This window comes from Sceloporus undulatus, chromosome 2 (genome assembly GCF_019175285.1).
Source record: "Sceloporus undulatus isolate JIND9_A2432 ecotype Alabama chromosome 2, SceUnd_v1.1, whole genome shotgun sequence".
Taxonomy (NCBI): domain Eukaryota; kingdom Metazoa; phylum Chordata; class Lepidosauria; order Squamata; family Phrynosomatidae; genus Sceloporus; species Sceloporus undulatus.
In genome coordinates this window covers 186,907,998-186,928,191 of record NC_056523.1, presented here as the reverse complement: position 1 = coordinate 186,928,191, position 20,194 = coordinate 186,907,998, and the positions used below count along the sequence as shown (strand labels likewise).

At 41.4% G+C, this 20,194-nt stretch overlaps 1 protein-coding gene across 1 annotated transcript; it reads left to right on the top strand.

Annotated features, from left to right (window-relative positions):
• The first annotated feature begins 3,939 nt into the window (after positions 1 to 3,939).
• Positions 3,940 to 17,344, top strand: LOC121923937 (sperm acrosome membrane-associated protein 3-like). The gene is made up of 5 exons (XM_042454890.1): positions 3,940 to 4,077; positions 7,598 to 7,815; positions 11,393 to 11,551; positions 15,274 to 15,352; positions 17,165 to 17,344. Exons 2-5 carry the CDS (start codon positions 7,674 to 7,676, stop codon positions 17,229 to 17,231), a joined length of 447 nt encoding a protein of 148 aa, XP_042310824.1. The 5' UTR covers positions 3,940 to 4,077; positions 7,598 to 7,673; the 3' UTR covers positions 17,232 to 17,344.
• The last annotated feature ends 2,850 nt before the right edge of the window (positions 17,345 to 20,194 follow it).

Below are 20,194 nucleotides of genomic sequence, written 5' to 3'. Positions count from 1 at the left end.
TGAAAAAGTTACTTTATAGACTACAATTCCCAGAATTCACTGGCTATCCATTCATCCTATTTCTTAGTGTCAAGTGCTGGGAAATCCTAATGCTGGATAAGATGGTCTGATCCATCAGTGTAACTCTTAATATTCCTATTTATCAGTTTATTGTTTTTGTTTTGCCTTCCTTTCAGTGAGCGCTACCTCAGTGTCACCGTCTCCATTTTTATCCTGACAACGATGCCATGTGGTCGGTTAGGCTGAGAAAGAGTGACAGACCCAACCTGTGAGTTTCATGACTCAACAAGGCTGTTGAACATGGAGCTCCCCAGTCTGAGTCCAACATATTTCTTCTATACCACAATGGCTCTCACTTTGCATCCTGTGTAACTCCCTGCTACTCCCAGTTTCTGGGAAGTTAACGGAAGCAGAATGAGCAGAATGCCCTGAAACTGTACATTGACTGGGACTTTGTACTGATTGTTTTTCGATTTTGGTTAATACAATTAGGTCCCTGTGATTGCAAAGAACTCCTTTGGGTCTTGTGGGGGGTACCTTTCTCATCATTGCTAATTGGGGATGCTACATGTAGAAGGGAGGTTGTGCCTTCAGGACATGGCGCAGGTGGCAGTAAAGAATAATCTCTAGATCTCCCATTGGGCTATCTGTCAATAAGCTTTTACAGCTCATAGTTAAATCTTGGCCACATTGGTGATTCACTGAATCCAATGAAATATTCTAATTGAAGATGCCTCCAGCCAATCTTGTAGTGAAGAGAAGCTCCCAAGTATCTTGAATGCTGACTGTTTTCTCCTTCATTTGCACTAGTAAGGGTGCAAGCCAGGTTGTCATTTCAGCACTTAGCAGAAGAGTGTGAAGGGCAGATTTTAGTATGTATAGTCCTCTTCATGTGTTGGGCTGCGGTTCCCAGAACCTCTCAGATAGTTTGGGGATTCTGAGAATTGTAGTCTCAAAACAATTTCCCCAAGTTCTTTGTGCAGTGATGACGGACATGGCAGTGCCAGGTTCTCTTCTGGACTGATCCTGTGTTTGTTAGTGTTTCTGAAGGAATGTTTCAACCTGCTACCCTTCCCAAAATGTTAAGACATGTTCCTTGAGCCTTACTTAATGTTCTAAGAAAGCGACAGTGCAATCTGAAATTCCTTGGCAGTCTTCCACCCAAATACTAATAAATATATGCCAGTTTAATTACACAGGATTTCCCAGTTGTGTAACTGCCTGCACAGTGGGCAAGATGCCAGGGCCTAGAACTCACCTGCTGTCAAATGGCCAAAGAACTTCTCATCTACCAAGCATATGCTTGTAGCCATTTGAGGGACTGGCCACCCTGCTGTACATGCAGCCCTCCAGATGTTGTTCAATTGCAACTTCCAGCATTCCTCATCACTGGCTGTGTGAGCTGGGCCTGATGGGAGTGGTAGCCCCACAAGACCTATGGGGCTACACTTCGCCCACACTTTGTGTATGTACTCACTGCCAGATTCACAGGCAGACTGAAAATACAGAGATGGGTGGGATTGCCCTTTGACCTTGCCCCTACATATACATTAGCCTTGCTATTGACTGGAGTTTGACAATGTTCCTTTTTTTGGACTAAAACTGGCCAGGCTGGATGGGGGATTCTGGGAGCTACTTTGCAAAAGTAACATTTCCAATCTCTGCTTCTAATTCTCTTTGCAATATAGAATAGAAAGTTAAAACAAGTTCTAGATACATACTGTTTTGCATAGATGTAGTAAATATAGGGCAAATGAGGGCACATCCCCTTGAAAATAAGAACTCTTTTACCCCAATGAAATTTTACTTCAGTTCTCAGGTTTCTAGCATTGCAGCTAAGCATTTAGAAATTCAGTGTAGGCCTCCAAAGAAAAGGATTTAATGGAATCCTGCAAAACCCCAACACTTCACAATCATACTAAAACAATGTACATATATTCAAGGAAACCTTTCTAGACATGCACTCTTTGTGTGCCACAACAAGACTCACTTTTGGTGCATAAACATTTTCAAATGTGCTAACAAACATGCTGACACCATACAGACATTCTGTGTTTCGGCAGAGAAAGGTAATTTAGTAATCTTGGCTTTTGAAAGTCATCCACAATTCCTTTGCAAGTTTGCAGAGAAATCATGGCTCATTAAAGCCTATTAATAGTTTAGATCCTTATAGCACAGATGCCTTTTACAATATGCATTCACATCCTAATCATGGTCATTTAATTTACACAGCTGTTTTGCGTGTAGAAAATAAGAGTCCCCCATTCCTGCCTGCTTTTGCTTTACATGAGAGTAGGAAGTTGAAAATAGAATTATAGATTTGATGGCTTTAGCATCACTTAGAATAGTGAAGCATAGTGGTGCAGAGGAACTCAGAAACTAATGCATATCATCCACCATTTCACAGATGAAAACTGGGACAAGCAACATCATAGAATCATAGTTGCAAGAGACTTCAAGGGCCAACTAGTCCAACCTCCTGCCAGGCAAAAAGATATAAATCAAAGTGCCCCTGGCAGATGGCCATGCAGCCTCTGTTTTAAAAAAGGAGACAACAACACTCCAAGGGAGTGTGTTTCACAGTTCAACAGCTCTTACTGTCAGGAAGTTCTTCCCAAAATTTAGGTGGAATCTCTTTTTCTGTAGTTTGAATCCACTGCTCTGGGTCCTATTCTCTGGAGCTTCAGAAAACAGAAAACTTTCTCCATTTTCAGTATGACAACCCTTGAGATATTTAAACAAGGCTATTTTATCACCTCCTAACCTTCTCTTCTCCAGACTAAAAATACCCAGTTTCCTTAGTCCCTTCTCATAGGGCATGGTTTCCAGACCCTTCGCCATTTGGACATGCTCCTTCTTGAATTGTGGTGCCCAGAACTGGACTCAGTATTTCAAGTGAGGCCTGACCAAAGCAGAATAGAGTAGCATTATTACTTCCCTTGATCTAGACACTATACTTCTATTGATGCAGCCTAGAATCATGACAGTGATCAAGATGACAGAGGTTATTAATGTGGTGTAGTGGTTTGAGCATTGGACGAGGACACTGGGAGATCAGAGTTCGAATCCTGACTTGGCCATGTAAACCCACTAGATGACCTTGGACAAGTCACACTCTCTCAGCCTCGGAGGATGGCAATGGCAGCCGTCCTCTGAAAAAACTTGCCAAGAAAACCCCATGATATAGAGTAACTTTATAGTCACCGTAAGTTGGAGATGAATTGAAGGCATGCAAGAACAACAACAAGAATACACAAGCCAGCAAAGGCTGCAGCAGTTTGCTTTTGCCTGAACTAATGGGAATGGCAAGACACTGTCATCACCTCTCCTCTCCCCTTTCACTCAAGTTAAAATAAAATGAAAACTACTTTTGCACTTTGAACTCAGTTTGCAGCAACTAGAGTAAGCCAAGAGGAAAGGGAAAGGGGGAAGAAGAGTGAGAAACTGGTCATTTTAAAAGCAGCTTAAAAAGTGGGACAGTAGAGGATTACTTAGGAATGTCTCTGCCAAATTAGGCCAGTATCCTAGTGTTTGAATAGTGCCCTAGCTTTGGAGGCAGGTAGTTATAGTTGTCATGCCCTGCCTTCAGGATCCTGGCATGTCCTTTGATTCTGAAGGCCCTGATGGAGAGCCTGAGAGCCTAGGGGACATGCCAGGACTGTAGCAACTCTAGCAGTCCCAGGAGGTGAGTCTGCAGCCATTACAGGGGCTGAGTTCCAAGTTCATGACAGCCACAAACTTCAGATGAAGAGATAAACTTACCAGTGCCTATGCTTTCAGAGAGATGCCAGGAAAGAAAACAGTGCTGACACTCCCAGCATTTAAATAAGATAATGCTAACAGGGAGCAGCTGCGAGACCTGGACCTGAATATCCCAACACCTGTCTTGGTCCAGTGTGGCTTACAACCATCCATCTTCTTTGGGAGAAATGCCACATTCCTAGATTGATTGCCTGTTCCTAATAGCCTGGACTCTGATGATTCTTTTGGACTTTAGACTACTTTTCTGAATTGACTACTGACTCGTGAAGGACCTGGCCTGGATTAGATGACCACTGTTTCTCTATAGATGCCTTGGTGAGCCTGAACTCTCTCATGCCCTGCTTGAGATATTGAGGGTTCAGACTGGGAGTTTGGCTAGCTTCCCGAGGGTAAAACAGGACAAAAGTGAGTGTCATTGAGTCTCTGCTTCAGATAGCTGGATGTCTTGGGTTAGCTGTGAGACACAAGGCCTGATCCTCTTGTGGTAGTCACAGGCTATGACATCACAGGACGACCTTATTGCTGAAGTTCTAGAAGCTAGATATAGAGTCACCTTTGGATGGGATGTGTTGGCAGGTAAGTCTTGCTGAGCTGATTTAAAAAATTGTTTTGGTCCTGGGGTTCAGGTAGGAGTTAAAGACAATGTGGGATCCTCTGTTCCACCCATAAGAACTCTGGAGCTCTAGACTTGGCATACCCAAAGTAAAACCTTTGGTGTTACTTCCCAGTTACAGTGTGAATCTACCAGGTTAAGATGTAATGTATTTGAGTCTTATTTACATAAGACAAACAATGATTGTTGTTATTAGCCTTTCCTGCCTTTTCCTCAGTTTTGGTCTCAAAGTGACTTACAACAAATTGCAAAGGCATCATTACAAATTCACAAGATAAATAAAAATGAAAACAAGATTAAACAATTAAAAAAAAACAGTTTAGAACATACATCACGCACACAAACACACACCAGCACAACAATTAGTAGCACATTATTTAGGTGAGACAGGCCTTATATAAGACCTGAACAGACAGGTCAAAGTAAAGCTGCTTCACATCACTTTGGAGATATGCTGTTTAAATGACACATACATCTTAAGAGTCCAGAAGCTGTGCCAAAGCTGCACACTAGTCCTTGGGACTAGAGCATGGCTTTGGGGTGGCTTCTGGCCTCTTAGGTCACATACAACATTTAAACAGCATCCCTCCAAAGTGACCCGAAGCAGCTTTATTTTGGCCTTTCTGTTTGGGCCCATAGTCACTCATCAACTGTACGTTGAGGCAGAAAAATCTGCAAAAAGAAAATAGAGAGGGTGCCAGTCTCACTTCTTTGAGAAGAGAGTTCCAGAGCGTTAAGGCCAGTCATTTCCAATCTTTGATCTGAAGTAAATGAATTTACTACAAGAGATAAACTGGTAAAATAAGAAAAGGTTCCTGCAAGGCTTCATGCAACTCATACGCTGTAGGTGGTAATGATTTGACTGTGGTCTCTTTCACCATACACAATTATATTAGTATGATTCTATTTTAACTGTATTTTCATGAGATATTTAGAATTTGTTGCTACATAGCTGCAACAAAATGCTTTTGTTGTTGTTATGTATCTTCAAGTGACCCTAAGGTGACCCTATCACAGGATTTTCTGGAGCTGAGAATATGTGACTTGCCCAAAGTGACTTAGTGGTTCTCTCTGAAATGTGGAAGATAATTTCTTAAGCAGGTGTACAATTGTGTATGGAAGAAAACTTTATATATCTGTATGCAACTGCTATGCAGCCAGCCACTCACGTATCTGTAGGTACAGACATGTAGAATGGCCACAAGCTCAAGTAAATCCACTATTTGTTGACCATTAGCTGGTGAGAGCCAGCATGGAGTAGAGGCTTGAGTGAAGGACTAGGATTCTGGTGATCAGGGTTCAATTCCCCACTTGGCCATGAAAACCCATGGGGTGACCTTGGGCAAGTCACACCTTCTCAACCACAGAAAATCCCATGATAGGTTCACCTCAGGTTTACCATAAGTTAGAAATGACTTGAAGGTATGCAACAACAACAACAACAACAACATTACTTTTGGGGGCTATAGTTCCCTGAATGTCCCAGTCATTGTTGGCATTGCCTTTATTGGCGCAGAGATTCTAGGAACTGTAGTCCACAAAAGTAACATTTCCAAGCTCTGGGATCTGATATGCTCTCTCTGCCATTTTACTGATTGGGATACCATTTGAGGATTTACTTTTATCAATCATGGTGATGGACTGAAAAAGTAAGTGAGTTAATGAAGTGCCTTTGTGTATGCTGGAGAGTGACAGTCATCTGACATGTGTACAGGTCAACAAACATGAGAAAACTATGTGCATAATGTAGACTTTGAACAGGGCCCATATTAGGCTTAGTGGTTGCTCTCCCAGGTGCTGAAACACTTGAGTCTAGCCCTATTTCAGTTAGTACTATGCTCAGAAAGTTGTTGTTGTTGTTGTGCCCATGGCAACCCTGTGGATGAGACATCTCCAAGGTCCCTGTCCTCCACTGGTCTGCTTAGTTCCTGTAAATCCATACCTGTGACTTCCTTAATAGAGTCCATCCATCTAGCATGTGGCCTTCCTCTCTTTCTACTTCTCTCCACCTTTCCTAGCATTATTGTTTTTTTCCAATGAGTTGTATCTTCTCATGGTATATCTAAGTACAACTGCCTCTTGGCTTGTCATCTTGGCTTCCAGGGAGATTTCTGGCTTGATCTGCTCTAGGACTCATTTGTTTGTCTTTTTGGCTGTCCACAGAATCCTCAGCACTCTTCTTCAGCACCACATCACAAACAAATTAATTATCTTCCTATCTTCTTTCTGCAATATTACCTGGAAATGCCATTGAGCTATTCCAGGTGAAGGTCAGTGCCTGCTACAGATCAGTCTTTCTGAGATTCATTGGGTCATAGTTTGGCTAGAGAAAAGGACCTAGCTACGATGCTGGGAAGATCTGCTCTGGTTCCATATGAAGGAATAGCTAGCCTTTTCCAACCTGGGGCCTTCTGGATGTTTTGGACTAGAACTCTCAAAATGCCTCCCCATTGACCTTGCTTGCTAGGGCTTATGGGAGCTGTAGTCCAAAACTCTGAAAGGCCACCAGGTTAGGGAGGACTGAGTAATTTAAGTCATTTAAGTCTTTAAGTCATTTCCAATTTATGGCAGTCCTAAGGTAAATCTATATTGGGGTTTTCTGGGGCTGAAAGTGTGTGACTTGCTGACAGTCACCTGATGGGTCTCCAAGGCTGAGCGAGAAATTGAACCCTCATCTCCAAATTTGCAGCAAACTACTACACCATGCTGGCTCTTGGTTGGAGTACTAGCCCTTATTAAAAGAGAATCCCATTCTCCAGTATCTTTGCAAATATCCTCAGCAACCACATTAAGCATTTCCCACCCCAAATAACGGCCATTATCAGACCATTCATATGAGTGTTTTGAAAAGTGAGGAAGGCAAAGTGGAATACTGACGGATGGCTGAAGGTGACATGGAGATCCTCTGTTCTCCAGTAGTCTGCCTTCCCAAATAGGAAGGCGAGGGAAGCAAAGTTGAATCTAATGTTTTCTCCAACCAGGGAAAAGTGGGTTTCCTCCCCACCACTGTTTGTCTTTCCAGCTGCAAAGGCTATCAGTGGTCTGGGGAATTTCCCCCACCCCAAGAATCATAATGAAGGGAGAGGATTCAGAATGGGGGAAAGGTGTCCATTGGACACACTGTATGACAGATTCTACCTATCTGTCAGCTAGGGTAGGCCCCTAGTTGACCCATGGGCATTCCCCTCCCTTGCTCTTAAGAGTTTCCTTTCCTCTTTGCAGACCTGGTCAGCCTGAGCAAGTGCCTTCTCCCTCCTATTTGGGAAGAGGGACAGCAGGACGAAGCCACTGTGGATAGATGAAGCCGTTTCAGGTGCTGTTACCTGTGGTGGCCTGCCTGGTGGGAAAAGTCTCTGGCAAGATCTTCAGCCGTTGTGAGCTGGCATCGATACTGAAACGTTGGGGAATGGACGGGCACCAGGGCTACAGCTTGGCTGACTGTGAGTACCTCACTCATGAGTGGTATTCAGTTGGCTTGCTTCATTTTGCAGGAAATAATAAAGCTATTTGGCTATTTGGACTGGCCCACTTCTATTAGGAGAGGTTTGTTGAAAGCTCTAAGCAGGCGTGTGGGTAGAAACTGAAGTGCCTCCCAATGACCAGTCTCCTACTTTCAATTGTCGTTCTAGGCTGCGGAAAGAGATTTTCATGTATAAAGATTGTATGCAAGGCAGTTGAAACAGGACACGGTCTAAGATAGTGATTTATAAGTAGGCAAGGCTCCAATTCAGATCTTGCCTCTATCCTGATCTCACAGAGTACCAGGGGCATAACTAGGTGGAGGTTGCAAGCCACACTATGTGACACCCTAAAGGGGAGTGACACCACTGCTCCCCAAACATCTACATTTGGGCAGAAACAGGCTGTTGCATTTATCTGCATTCCTTTAAAATGTTGGAGTGCACCAGAAGAGATAGTGTGAGGGGGATAAAGCTCAGTGGGAGCCTCAGTTTTTTAAAAATACATTTAAAATTATTTATAATTATTTTTAAAATTCTTTTAAAATGTTCTTTAAAAACATCACATCTGACCAAATGTTCACTTTAGCCACATAAAACTATGTACATGTAAATGCATTTAGGCTGTGAATATGATATTGTAACTGAATGGTACAATCTTAATTTTGCTAGTTGTTTATGTCACACAACTATTGGTATTACATTCAGTGATAGGAAATATGATTTAGGAGTATCATTAATACAAAAAATATTATGAAGGATTATGTATGGTGTGGTATGGAAAGAAGACAAGGGGAAGGGGGTGACACCATGAGTTACCTCACTGGCTGACACCAACCCCCTAGTGATGCCACTGCAATGTACCTTTGGGGAATATCCACACTAAATAATTGTATCAGTTTCATACCATCTTAATTGTCCTGCTCCATGCTATGAAATCTTGGAATCTGTGGTTTTGTGAGACAACTTAAAATTCTCTGCCAGAGAACCATAATGCTGGAGTTCAAGGGACTGCACTACAGAATTTTAGATTCCTCACCTGACGATAAATCTCAGGATTCCATAGGATTGAACCATGGCAATTAAGGTGGATCAAAGCACTCTAATTGTGTAAAGTCAATGAACTCTTAGTGAAGCGGGACATTTTCCTCCTCTTTCCTCTTCCTTTGCCTCTCACCTTCATCTCCTGGAATCACTAGAATCCAGGTTCATCCAATGAAGTTAAAAAGTGGGAAATGCAGTATACAAAAGCCAAGTACTTATACAATGCCCGTAAATGATCTTTAAAATTCACTGCTACAAGGTGTGGTGAAACCATTAGCTTAGATGATTTTACAAAGGGATTGGACAAATTTCTGCAGGATCTCAGTGGCTAATAGTCTTGATATGGCTATAAGCAGCTTACTCCTAAATACTGGAAAATGACAGCAAGAAGCAGATATTGCTCAGTTATATCCTGCCTGTGAGTTTCCTGGGTGCATTTCATTTGTGAAAAATTGATGCAGACCTAGATAAGTCTGGGTCAGATTCAGCAGAGCTGTCCTTGCATTCTTATCTGTCTTTCCAACCATCCTTTAATGGCTCCATACATTCAAGAAATATATGTATATATATATATACACACACACACAAACTACCAGTCATCAAAATGATTCCAGGGTAGGTTTGGATAAAAACATATAAAATGCAAAAAGCACACAGATGCATCAACCCCAAACACACAATAATTTAAAACAGCACCATGGGATCTAAAACAGCTAAAAATGAGGCCAGGTCAAAATGTTGTGCTGTCTTGGGGTGAAGTGACAAATGTTACCCAATTCTAGATGTACAGTTCCTGAAGCCAGCCAAGTTGTTCAACCAGATGAACAAGAAAACCCCGCAAACTCCTCTTCCCACACCTGACAGTAAAAAGAAACAACAACCAAGAAGTAGTTTTGCTGTCTTTTCATGACATGCCACCAGAAGAAGCTGCCTCACTTTGCCAAATGGTAGTGTGGCCCTACCTGAGAACCCTACAAAGCTATGAAAAAATATTTGCTAGAAAAGAAAAATAGCAGAGATCATTTCTGAGTAGGAAGATCCACAGTCTATGTGTCAGAGTTGAAAATGCCCTCCACCTGAAGAACAGGAGATGGGTTTGACCTTCAGGAGGATTAATATCAGAATAGTTTTTTGCTTGGGTACTTGAAGATTGAAGCAATTATAGTTTTATAGATGGGTGCCAGTACTTTGAACTGGCCTATCTGCAATAGGATATACAGTATATTAAATGGATATACAGTATGGTTCTAAAGGTATGATTGTTGTATTACTATCATCATCATCATCATCATCATCATCGTCGTCATCATCATCATCATCATCATCATCATCCCACCTTTCCCCTCAAACCAGGGATACATTTACACTTAGAAGTAATGCTGTTTGACACCATTTTAAATGTGGTAGCTTCAGCCTATGGAATCGTGGGAGCTGTAGTTTTACAAAGTCTTTAGTTTTCCCTGCCAAACAATGTTAGTGCCTCACTAAATCACAAATCCAAGGATTCTGTAGGATGGAGCCATGGCAGTTAAAGTAGTGTCAAACTGCATTATTTCTACAGTGTAGATGTACCCCAGGACTACTGTAGATTTGAAGATGATGGCACACTTTGAATACTCTAAACATGACACAGATACTCTCTCATTGCCATGCAAATGCTGGTAGCATAAAAATGCTTGCTGGGCTTTGGATGTTGAACAAGTGACTCAGAGTAGAGACAGATGGATTTGTTAGGTGTTTCCTGGATAGCTGGAATGCACAATTAAATACCGCATTGCAGGAAAATGTACAAAGTTATCTCAGAACACAGAAAAAAGCTCAATTCAGTCTTTGACAACAGCAGTGTAGCATGTAAGCCAGTCAGCACACTCCAAATTTTGAGGGTAGGGGAAAAGTGGAAGTTGGTGGCAGGGTGCCCTAGGCCAGATCTTCTGTTAGGTGCAGGGTGAGACTCCTTACTCAGTTCCTGTCCTCTATCCAGAAACACCTATTTTCTGTCTATGCTACTACCCATGTGCTCTGTCTCCAGGAAAAGGAAATTTGAGAGAAGCATTAAAAAAAAATTAAGATGGTAAACTCATGAGGACTAGAAACTTTATATCCGAGGGAAGCTGAGAATAACAGGATGTCTTTTTTCCCCTCCTCTGTGAGAATCTGTGCTTGAATAGTGAACTTGTGGATGTGTAGAAGACATCCCACTAATGCCCTATTCCCTCTCGAAGTACAGATTCCTGTTCTAACTCCATATAGGATACATGCACACACACACACACACACACACACACACTTCTTCCTGGTTTGCCCACTGAAAAGCCTCATCAATTGCAAATCTAGTCTTGGCCAAAGAGACTTCAATCTCTATTTTTTCTTCTTCCAGAACAGCAGATATTACAGAGGAGATCCACTAATGTTTCTGCAAGATGACTCTCATATGACAAGATTTTCTGTCCCTTGAGCTTCTTTCTGAAGTAAACCATCACATGCGCTTAACCTGTGGATCAATTTCTCCCCTTAGGGGTCTGCTTGGCATACTTTGCAAGTGGGTTCGACTCAGCCACTGTGACCAACAATTCAGATGGCAGCTCCGAATATGGCATCTTCCAGATCAACAGTCGCTCCTGGTGTGCTGACCAACACAGTCAAACAAAGAACCTATGCAGCATGGCTTGCCTTGGTAAGAGAGGTGCAAAGACCTAGGCTATGAGATGCAACCTCAGGGCTGGGTGTAGCAAACCTGTAGGTTGCTTTGTTCTGGCAAACCCCGTGATGGAGAGACAGTGACCAAAGAAAACATCCTACTCCAAAGTAAGGAATTTTGTTGATATAAAATGCTAGTGGTTTCACTTTGTCTAGGCTTGTACAGTGGTGGTGAGGAAAGATACTCCTGTGTAAACTACAGCGCTATATAAATAAAGTATAATAATAATAATAATAATAATAATAATAATAATAATAATAATACTCCAACAAAACAGGACCATCAATAAAAAAGAAAAAACAATAAATAAAATAAAAGAGAATCTGAGCCTAATAAAATAGAAAAACATCAAAATAAAGAATGTGTCAATAACCAATTATACCTGAAGAAAGAAAACCCTATGCAGAACCTAGCAAGGCTTACATGAAAAGAAAGGGGAAAGAAGTCACAGAATATCTTGTACCAGGAACTGATGCAGAAATAGTCATTACAAAAATGCAGTAGAACACAGTTCCAGGTTTTTTTTAAAACTATAAGTGCTTAAAGCATAAATTCAGGTTGTGGGATGGAATCTGTAATCCACACTGATGTATCAACTGCCATGCAAACTGGCTGTAATCCACATAAAAAAGGTAAATGTTAATTCTAGTCTTTGAGTAGGTTTGTTACAGAAATAGGATTCTACTGACAAGTACTCCTGGTAACTATAAAGCTGTTTCGAAAGATCTTCATCAGCAGTGTAAACATTCCCATCATCCTGTCTCCTTAAATCCTGTAGTATAGAATCACACGGAAGGCAAAGTGCCCAAATCCCATGGATAAACCAGGTTTAACTCCTGTGAATATCCCGCAAAAGCGGGATTGTTTTCAGTCATGTTGGGCGATTTTGACATTAACCCATGCAGAAAGCTGTAAAATCACGCTGCTTTTTAACTTTGGGATTTTGAGGCTTTCTGCCCAGGTTAATGCTGGAATAATTGCAAATTTGTGTGACATCTGAAAACAGGGGTCTTGTTAGATATTCACAGGTTTAAATCCCGTTTATCTACGGGATTTGGGTGCTTCTCTCCCATGTGATAAGGTCCATAGAATCATGGAGTTGGAAGGTCCCACAAGGGTACTCCAGTGCAATCCCCTGATATGGGGGAATACACAATGAAAGCAGCCCTGACAGATGGCCATCCAGCTTCCATTTAAAAACCTCCAAAGGAGGAGACTTCACCACACTCCAAGGAAACATGTTTCACTGTTGAACTAATCTTACTGTCAAGAAGTTCTTCCTAATGTTGGGGTGGAATGCCTTTTCCTTTGTAACAATTCTGCCATTGAACTATTTATAGTTAAGTAACTGTTGATAATTATATAAATGTAATTTGTTAGTTAATTAATTTCCTGCCTTTCTGTCAGCACAGGATTCCAGATGCCTTTATCCCATCAGGGATAAGGCATTATAAAATCAATGTGATAATCTCCATAGTCATGTCAGAACAATGTGCCAATAGGACTTTGGCTTCAATGTCCATACTGACCGTGTCTTGGCTGTCCTCTCGGCTAAGAATGAAAAAGAGGACCAAGGCTCCATGTGTGTGTGTTGCATGCCTCCAAGTTGTCTGTCAACTTATGGTGGCCCCATAAATTTCTTAGGGCATACTCAGAGGTGGTTTTGCCAGTTCCTCCATCTGAAATATAGCCTACAGCACCTGGTATGCACTGATGGATTCCCATCCAAGTATCAACCAGGGTTGATCCTGGTCTGTGCAGGCCTTGAAATGAAGTTTTTTCCCCCCGTTTTTCCTAAAAGACTATAATTGGTTGCAGTTTTCCTGGAAGCTCAGTTTACATATAAGAATGGAGTCCTTGATAGGATAATGGATCAAAAGGACTATCTCTATCTGTGATGTTGGAGCAGAGTGTTTCTCCCTGATGCTCTGCCTCAGTATTGGAGGCATTGACGTGTACATATTCTTGCCACTCTGGCTGACAGCATTGACCAGTTTCATAAGGCCAGTTTATGAAAGCTAATGCCACAAATGCCTTTCTCTCAGTTAGTCTGAAAGGTGCTACAAGATCCCTTTGCATACTGATGCAGACTAACCTGGTTATGTCCTTGAATGTTACTACTATGGAGAACAGAAGTAACTCCTATAGACCTCTCCTCTCCCTCTCCCATATCTGTGAGCTTAAAGTTATGTTGTTGTGCCACTGAGGCAGGTCCTACATTGCAGGTATCCTGTATTTACTTTTCCAGTAGTGAGACGCTGCACTGGAGAATAAGAATCTGAAACTTAAGATGGTGTTTTCTTTTCTGAAGATCCTTTCCCTCCAGCCAAAAATCTACATCACTCCGGCTTCTCTTGTTTTGATTTGCCTAATCTGGGAATTAAAACCATCTCCAGCCTTGACATTATAAAGCCTTCCTAAAAAAATGGTGGGAGTTATGCAGCCATCCAGATGTTGTTGGACCATAGCTCCCAGTTTTCCTCATTACTGACTATCTAAAGCTAAAGCCACTGGGAGTTACAGTCCAACAACATGTGGAGGGCACTGTACTACTGTAGGACCAGGTAGGATTTGCTCTGGATAGACACAATTTTGAGTTTACAGGGATGGGGGTTGTTTCAAAATGGAGAATGAAAGATGATTGTCTTTTATTACTTTTCCTGTTCCTAGCAAGCCTATGAGCAGCCCATACTTCGTTGTTGTTAACTGCCTTTGAGTCGACTTTGACTCATGGCGTGCCTGTGAATGAGATACCTCCAAGCCCCTCTGTCCTCAGTTGCTTTACTGAGGTCCTGCAGACTCAAGGCCATGGTTTCTTTGATTGAATCTATTCATATCTCATGTAGTCTTCCTCTCTTTCTGTTGCTCTCCACCTTTCCTAGCATTATTGCCTTTCCTAGTGAGCAATCCCTTCTCATGATGTGTCCAAAGTATGACAGCCTCACCTTAGTCATCTTGGCTTCCAAAGAGAGTTCAGGCTCGATCTGTTTGTCTTTTTTTATCCATCCACAATATCCTCAGCACACTTCTCTAGCACCACCTCTCAAATGTGTTTGTTGATTTTCTTTCTATAAGGTTTTTTCACTGTCCAGCTCTCACATCTGCACATAGTAATGGGAAGTATGATGTCTTGAATGATCCTAAATTTTGGCTAATAAGAATGAAGCCTAATCCCTGTTGAACCCATTTTGAGAGTCTGAAATCCCTTCCTTACCTTAACCTAACATGTAGGCATGTTACACCTTTCACCTCAACTTTCCTAAAGGTATTGAAAAACTTAGTCAGATTTTTGCACTCTTTTGGCTGGCTTAACAAAGGTATCACCACAATATAGGTATTGGATTCTTTCTCATACTCTAATTCTGGGATGGGAAACAGGTGGCCCTTCAGGTGTTTTTTTGACTGTGACTGCCATCATCCCTCATTATTGGTGATGTTGGTTATGAATATTGGCTGCTGCAGTCCAACAACTTCTGCTTCCAAATGTCTGGAGTGTTGCACCTACTCTGACTTATCTGGTTTGCTTTCTTTTGAACCACCACACTCAACTCTTTGCAGTCTGGCTTCTGTTCTTTGCATTCTTTAGAAACTGCTGTATGTTGACAAATGACTCAGTGTGGATTGTTAGAAATAAGAATGTTAATACATAGAATTGTACACTGTTTTACATTGCTATTGCTTTCTTCCTTCCTCACTAGATTTGCTGACTGATGAAATTATTGATGACATAATCTGTCTCAAGAGAGCTTCTGCAGGCTCAAGCGGCTTGGAAACCTGGTAAGGAGCTGGGCTTGCCTTTCATTGACTTTGTCTTTGTTTCATCAATCCACTTACCAACCAGCCATCTACTTGTCCGATATAATCTTTCTTTCCTGATATCAGCCTATCTAACAACCTGTTTATCATATTCTCTGAAGTAAGAGCTGAGCCAGTTCCATCTTCCAGTGATTTCAGCCCATGTGGGTGCTTGAAATCCCAGATGGGAAGTCTGAGTTCATGACAGTGATTGCTGTTTCCCAGTAATAATGTTTTGCTTCAATGAACACGATATTTCAAATGGTATACAACTGGTGATCTTTTGAGCACACTCTTCTGTTTATGTACTTGTGTGAAAAGCATGTGCATACAAACTATGATCATTGGCTTGCACAAACACCTCATTTAACAAAGCCTCATACAATGAAATTCCTTTTTACACAGTCTTTTAAAATCCCACTCAGTCCTGTTTTCTCTTCATCCTATGTCTAGTTACAGGTTTATTAGCAGCATCAGCATTGGGATGATGGGGAAGGAGGGCTGGAGAAACACAGACTTTCAGTGTCATGTTACAGCAGCTTATCTGCTGTAACACAATGAACTATAAATCCCAGTATTTTATAGGGTGGAGCCATGATAGTTAAAGTGGTGTTAGACTGCATTAATTTTTCAGTGTGGCAACACTGAATCTGCTCTTGGTTTTAGTATGCCTTTAAAGGAGTTTTTCAGGGTCTTGAATGCATTTGGGGCATGAGGATCAGCACCTTGGAGACTTCCTTTAGTTCAGATTAGCAAGACAGAGGCCTGTTACAGACAGTCAAAATAAAGCTGCTTCGAGTCACAGTGGAGGTATGATGTTTCAATTATGCATGCGTCCTAAGAGTCCAGAAGTCGCACCAAAGCCATGCTCCAGCCCTAAGGACTGGAGCGTAGCTTTGGTGTGGCTTCTGGACTCTTAGGATGCATGCATCATTGAAACACCATACCTCCACTGTGACTCGAAGCAGCTTTATTTTGGCTGTCTGTAACAGGCCATAGTATATACAGTATATACAGTAGGCCTTAACCTCCTGGGGTTAAGGACATCTCTGAAGATGCCAGCCACAGATGCTGGCAAAACGTCAGGTATAAACTCTTCTAGAACATGGCCACAGAGCCTGAAAAACCCATACAAAAACTATGGATACCGGCCATGAAAGCCTTTGACTTCACATTAAAAACACATCATTTTTTTTAAACCTGAGAGGACACTTATCTAGGAATCTGTAGGTCTTCCAGCACAACTCTGTGGACCACATCTGCTGGAAACTGACCACAGAACTGTGTTGGAGAACCTAAAAATGCCTAGAGAAGTGTTTACTCTGGGAATCTCTATGTCCTCCAGTGTGGCCAGTATCTGGCAGAGGCATACTGGAGAACATAGAGGTTCCAAGAGAGAGCATATTAATCAAATCCACAAATAATCAAATATGCAAACATCAAAGCCACAAATATGGAGGGTCAACCATAGTATATGTAAACATTGCACTATGCATTTCCTCACCAACATCAGTCCCCTTGGTGAAGTATCATATATTGCCCCATGGTATACAGGTGACATCAGAGAACATTACTTCAGCTCAGAAACAACTTGATGGCACACAACAAGAAGAATAGCTTCTGCAGGCAAAACATATTCTACATTAGCAAGAGGAAGGAAGCAAAGAAACATGGAGAGATGTCATCTCTCTTATTTTCTAATTCTAATTTCTGCCTGTAGCTTGAATTGCTTAAAAATATCCATATGGTATGTCATGTGCTGTCTTTCTTCCTCTACCCTGTCTCTCACCTTAGGGATGGCTGGAGAAATCATTGCCATGGTCGAGATCTGAGTTACTGGGTTGCTACCTGCAATCTGTGAGTTCATAGCACCAGCAGTGGAACCTATCTCCATTCTTTTCTAGACTTGCCTGCCATCTTTGAACATGATCTTGTAGTCTACTTGGACTAAAGTGCACAATGTAAATAAATAAATACGCGAACCAGACAGTCCAGTTTCCTGGAAAAGAGTTTGAATGTACTGTTAACATGAGGTGGAGGTAAACTGCAATAGTCTCTGAATGAACAGAAGGAAAGAATGGGAACCTGCTGCATGCGCTGAGCCCTGGAGTGGGCTGTGAAGTGCTTGGAAGGAATGCACTATAAATAGTGCTACTTTCAGCACTCTTACTGTCTGGGTAAAGCGGAGCTAATGATAACACTTCCAACATATAACATAGTGTCATTTATTACTTATTTTCACATGTTACTGGTGGGCACTTTTCAGGTATCGGATGAAAACAGAAGGTTATCTTGTCAAATTTTAAAACCAGATTCAAAAGTAATGTATAGTTGGCTCTCTTTATCCACGGATTCAACCATCCCCAGATTCAACCATCCATGACTTCAATTTTTTTTTTAAAAAAATAAAATCCAGAAAGCAAATCTTGATTTTGCCATTTTATACAAGGGAGACCATTTTATTATGCCATTGTATGTAATGGGATTTGGGCATCCATGGATTTTGGTATCCACAGGGGGGTGAGGGTGGTCCTGGAACCAAACCCCAGTGGATACCAAGGGCCCACTGTAAAAGTTTGTATGTAATTACTAACCACCCAAAACTGGGGGAGTAAGTAATAGCCATGAAGTAATTTTAAATGTTATATGCAATGAATTACTTTAAAAAAAACAACAAACAATGCTACAAGCTTTGGGGCTGTGTTGGATTTGTTCACATATAAGGAAATAAGTGGTATAATTTTCGAAGACTTCATTATGTTTTTGGATGACTGGCAGCATCCTTTGGAATATGGAGGTGAAGGCCCCTGCTACATTAGCCACACTTTTGTAAAAGTGTGCTCAACTGGGCCACTTTTATTTGAAGGGGAAAAGAGGCATAAAACTTTGATCTGGACTGAAGCCCACATCACTCTCCTAACTAAAATTGCTGCTTTGAAAGCCTTGTCTCAGAATGGGTTCCCAATGCATATCAGAGTCTTCAGAGCCTGAAATGTTACTTTTCAAAAGTAATGTGTGGATGTTACTTCTTGCTTACTCAAAGTAATACCTTCATGGTTACTTGTGTGATGCAATACTTTATGAGGTAGTAAAATAATACCAGACAAACATGTTTTGGAATAATGCATTTATTTTTAAACACACACAAACACAGACAGAGAGAGAGAGAGCAGAAAATAGACCCAAATCTCAAAATAATCACTCTGTTTTAAAAGTAATCAAAATAGTTACTCATTTAAATAATGCTTTTTTCAAAACATTTATTATTCATTTATTAAAATATTTACAACAAAAATATTTATACATACATAAGCTAAAGCATGTAAATGTATTTATTTAAATGATATTATGCCCCCATCACTTCCAAAAGTAATACCTTACAGATACCATTATATTTAACCTGCTTCATTCTAAAAGGAGTGTTCCAGCAAAAATCTCTCACTGTGTGCTACTTGCCTCTGAAGGTGTTATTTACTGCAAACCACACCTTTTGTAGGCACACAGCAGTGACAGGGCCCAATCTGGATCAGGAGTGCATACCAGATCGCAGCACGATTTTTCTTTCAAAGGACCAAACTTGCTTTTGTTTGCTTGTGCAAAGCAAGGGTAAAGAATGTGTGGGTTATAATATGGCCCAACTCCATTATTTCTACCCCCAAATCCTCCAGGTCACCCTCAAAATTCCCAAACCAAGCTCTCATCTTAAAGCATGCTTTTATGAATGGGAAAATTACCCCCAAATTGCCTAAGCTAGTGCTTTCCATGCCATTTGATGGGGGTGGGGGACGAGAATTTCCACCTCTGCAATGTACCAGGGACTGGAAGCACCACGTTTGTGCCCATTGGCTTTCTTTCTTTCTTTCTTTCTTTCTTTCTTTCTTTCTTTCTCACTGTGGACCAGCAGCCCACAGGGCCAGTTTATGAAGTGGCACTGCTCCACAAACCACCACTTTGAGTAGCACTGGCCTAAGCTACCCTAACACTGCTGGAAAACACAGCAGAGAATCTCCTGCACCAATGACTCCTCAAATCTTGGAAAAAGCAGAGGAGATGGTAATTTATTTAGTTATTTTAGCCAAACAGTTTGAACAAAAGTGATGCCACTTGACTTTTGCTCACCCAGGGAGCCACAGGGATGAAAAATCACACACACACCTGCATTAGATACCGCCTGCCCTAGTTTCATTCCTGAATAATGGATTATGTAGTTTGGCCTTGTAAATTACCTATTTTTTTTTTGCTAACATGAGTCCAAGATAAATTATTGGATTTCTTTGAGAAAGCAGAGGTTTTCTTCCCAGCACTTTAATGACTATTCTTCATGTGGTCAGGGAAGTGGTAGTGGTCTGAAGCATCAGCCCTTTGACTGTGGTTCTGAGTAACCGTGATCTGTCTGGGAAGAATTATGCTTCAAGTCCCATCTCTTGCAGATAATCACAATGGCCAGGGTTGCTCTCTGTGAGTGCTAATTCAACGGCAAGGACCATTATATCTCCTCTTTCCACCCTGGCTATATTTTCTTGTTCATTTTTTGCTAGTGTTCCATGAATGTAATCTGCAGTTTGGAAGCACAGCAGTTTTGCAAGCTGATGTGCATTAAACGGTGTACAATTGGGAAGAAATGCATTAAAAGGATAACAAAACTATGCAAAACAAAATGTCCTGGGGACCAGAACAGCTATCAGGGTTGCGATGGATGCCACAATCAGTGGTAACAACAGAGATGCAGAGGAGCACTAGTGGACGTTTTGCTGACAAAGCAAACAGTAGTTTCAGAGAAACACCATCACTATAACAAAGGAGGAAATATTTTCTGGCAGGAAA

What these genes read in the sequence shown, in the direction of transcription:
- LOC121923937 (XM_042454890.1), top strand. Translation starts at nt 7,674, where the DNA reads ATGAAGCCGTTTCAGGTGCTGTTACCTGTGGTGGCCTGCCTGGTGGGA. An exon ending in GGGCTACAGCTTGGCTGACT is followed by an intron (nt 7,816 to 11,392) that starts GTGAGTACCTCA and finishes TTCTCCCCTTAG; the next exon opens with GGGTCTGCTTGGCATACTTT. An exon ending in TCAAGCGGCTTGGAAACCTG is followed by an intron (nt 15,353 to 17,164) that starts GTAAGGAGCTGG and finishes CTCTCACCTTAG; the next exon opens with GGATGGCTGGAGAAATCATT.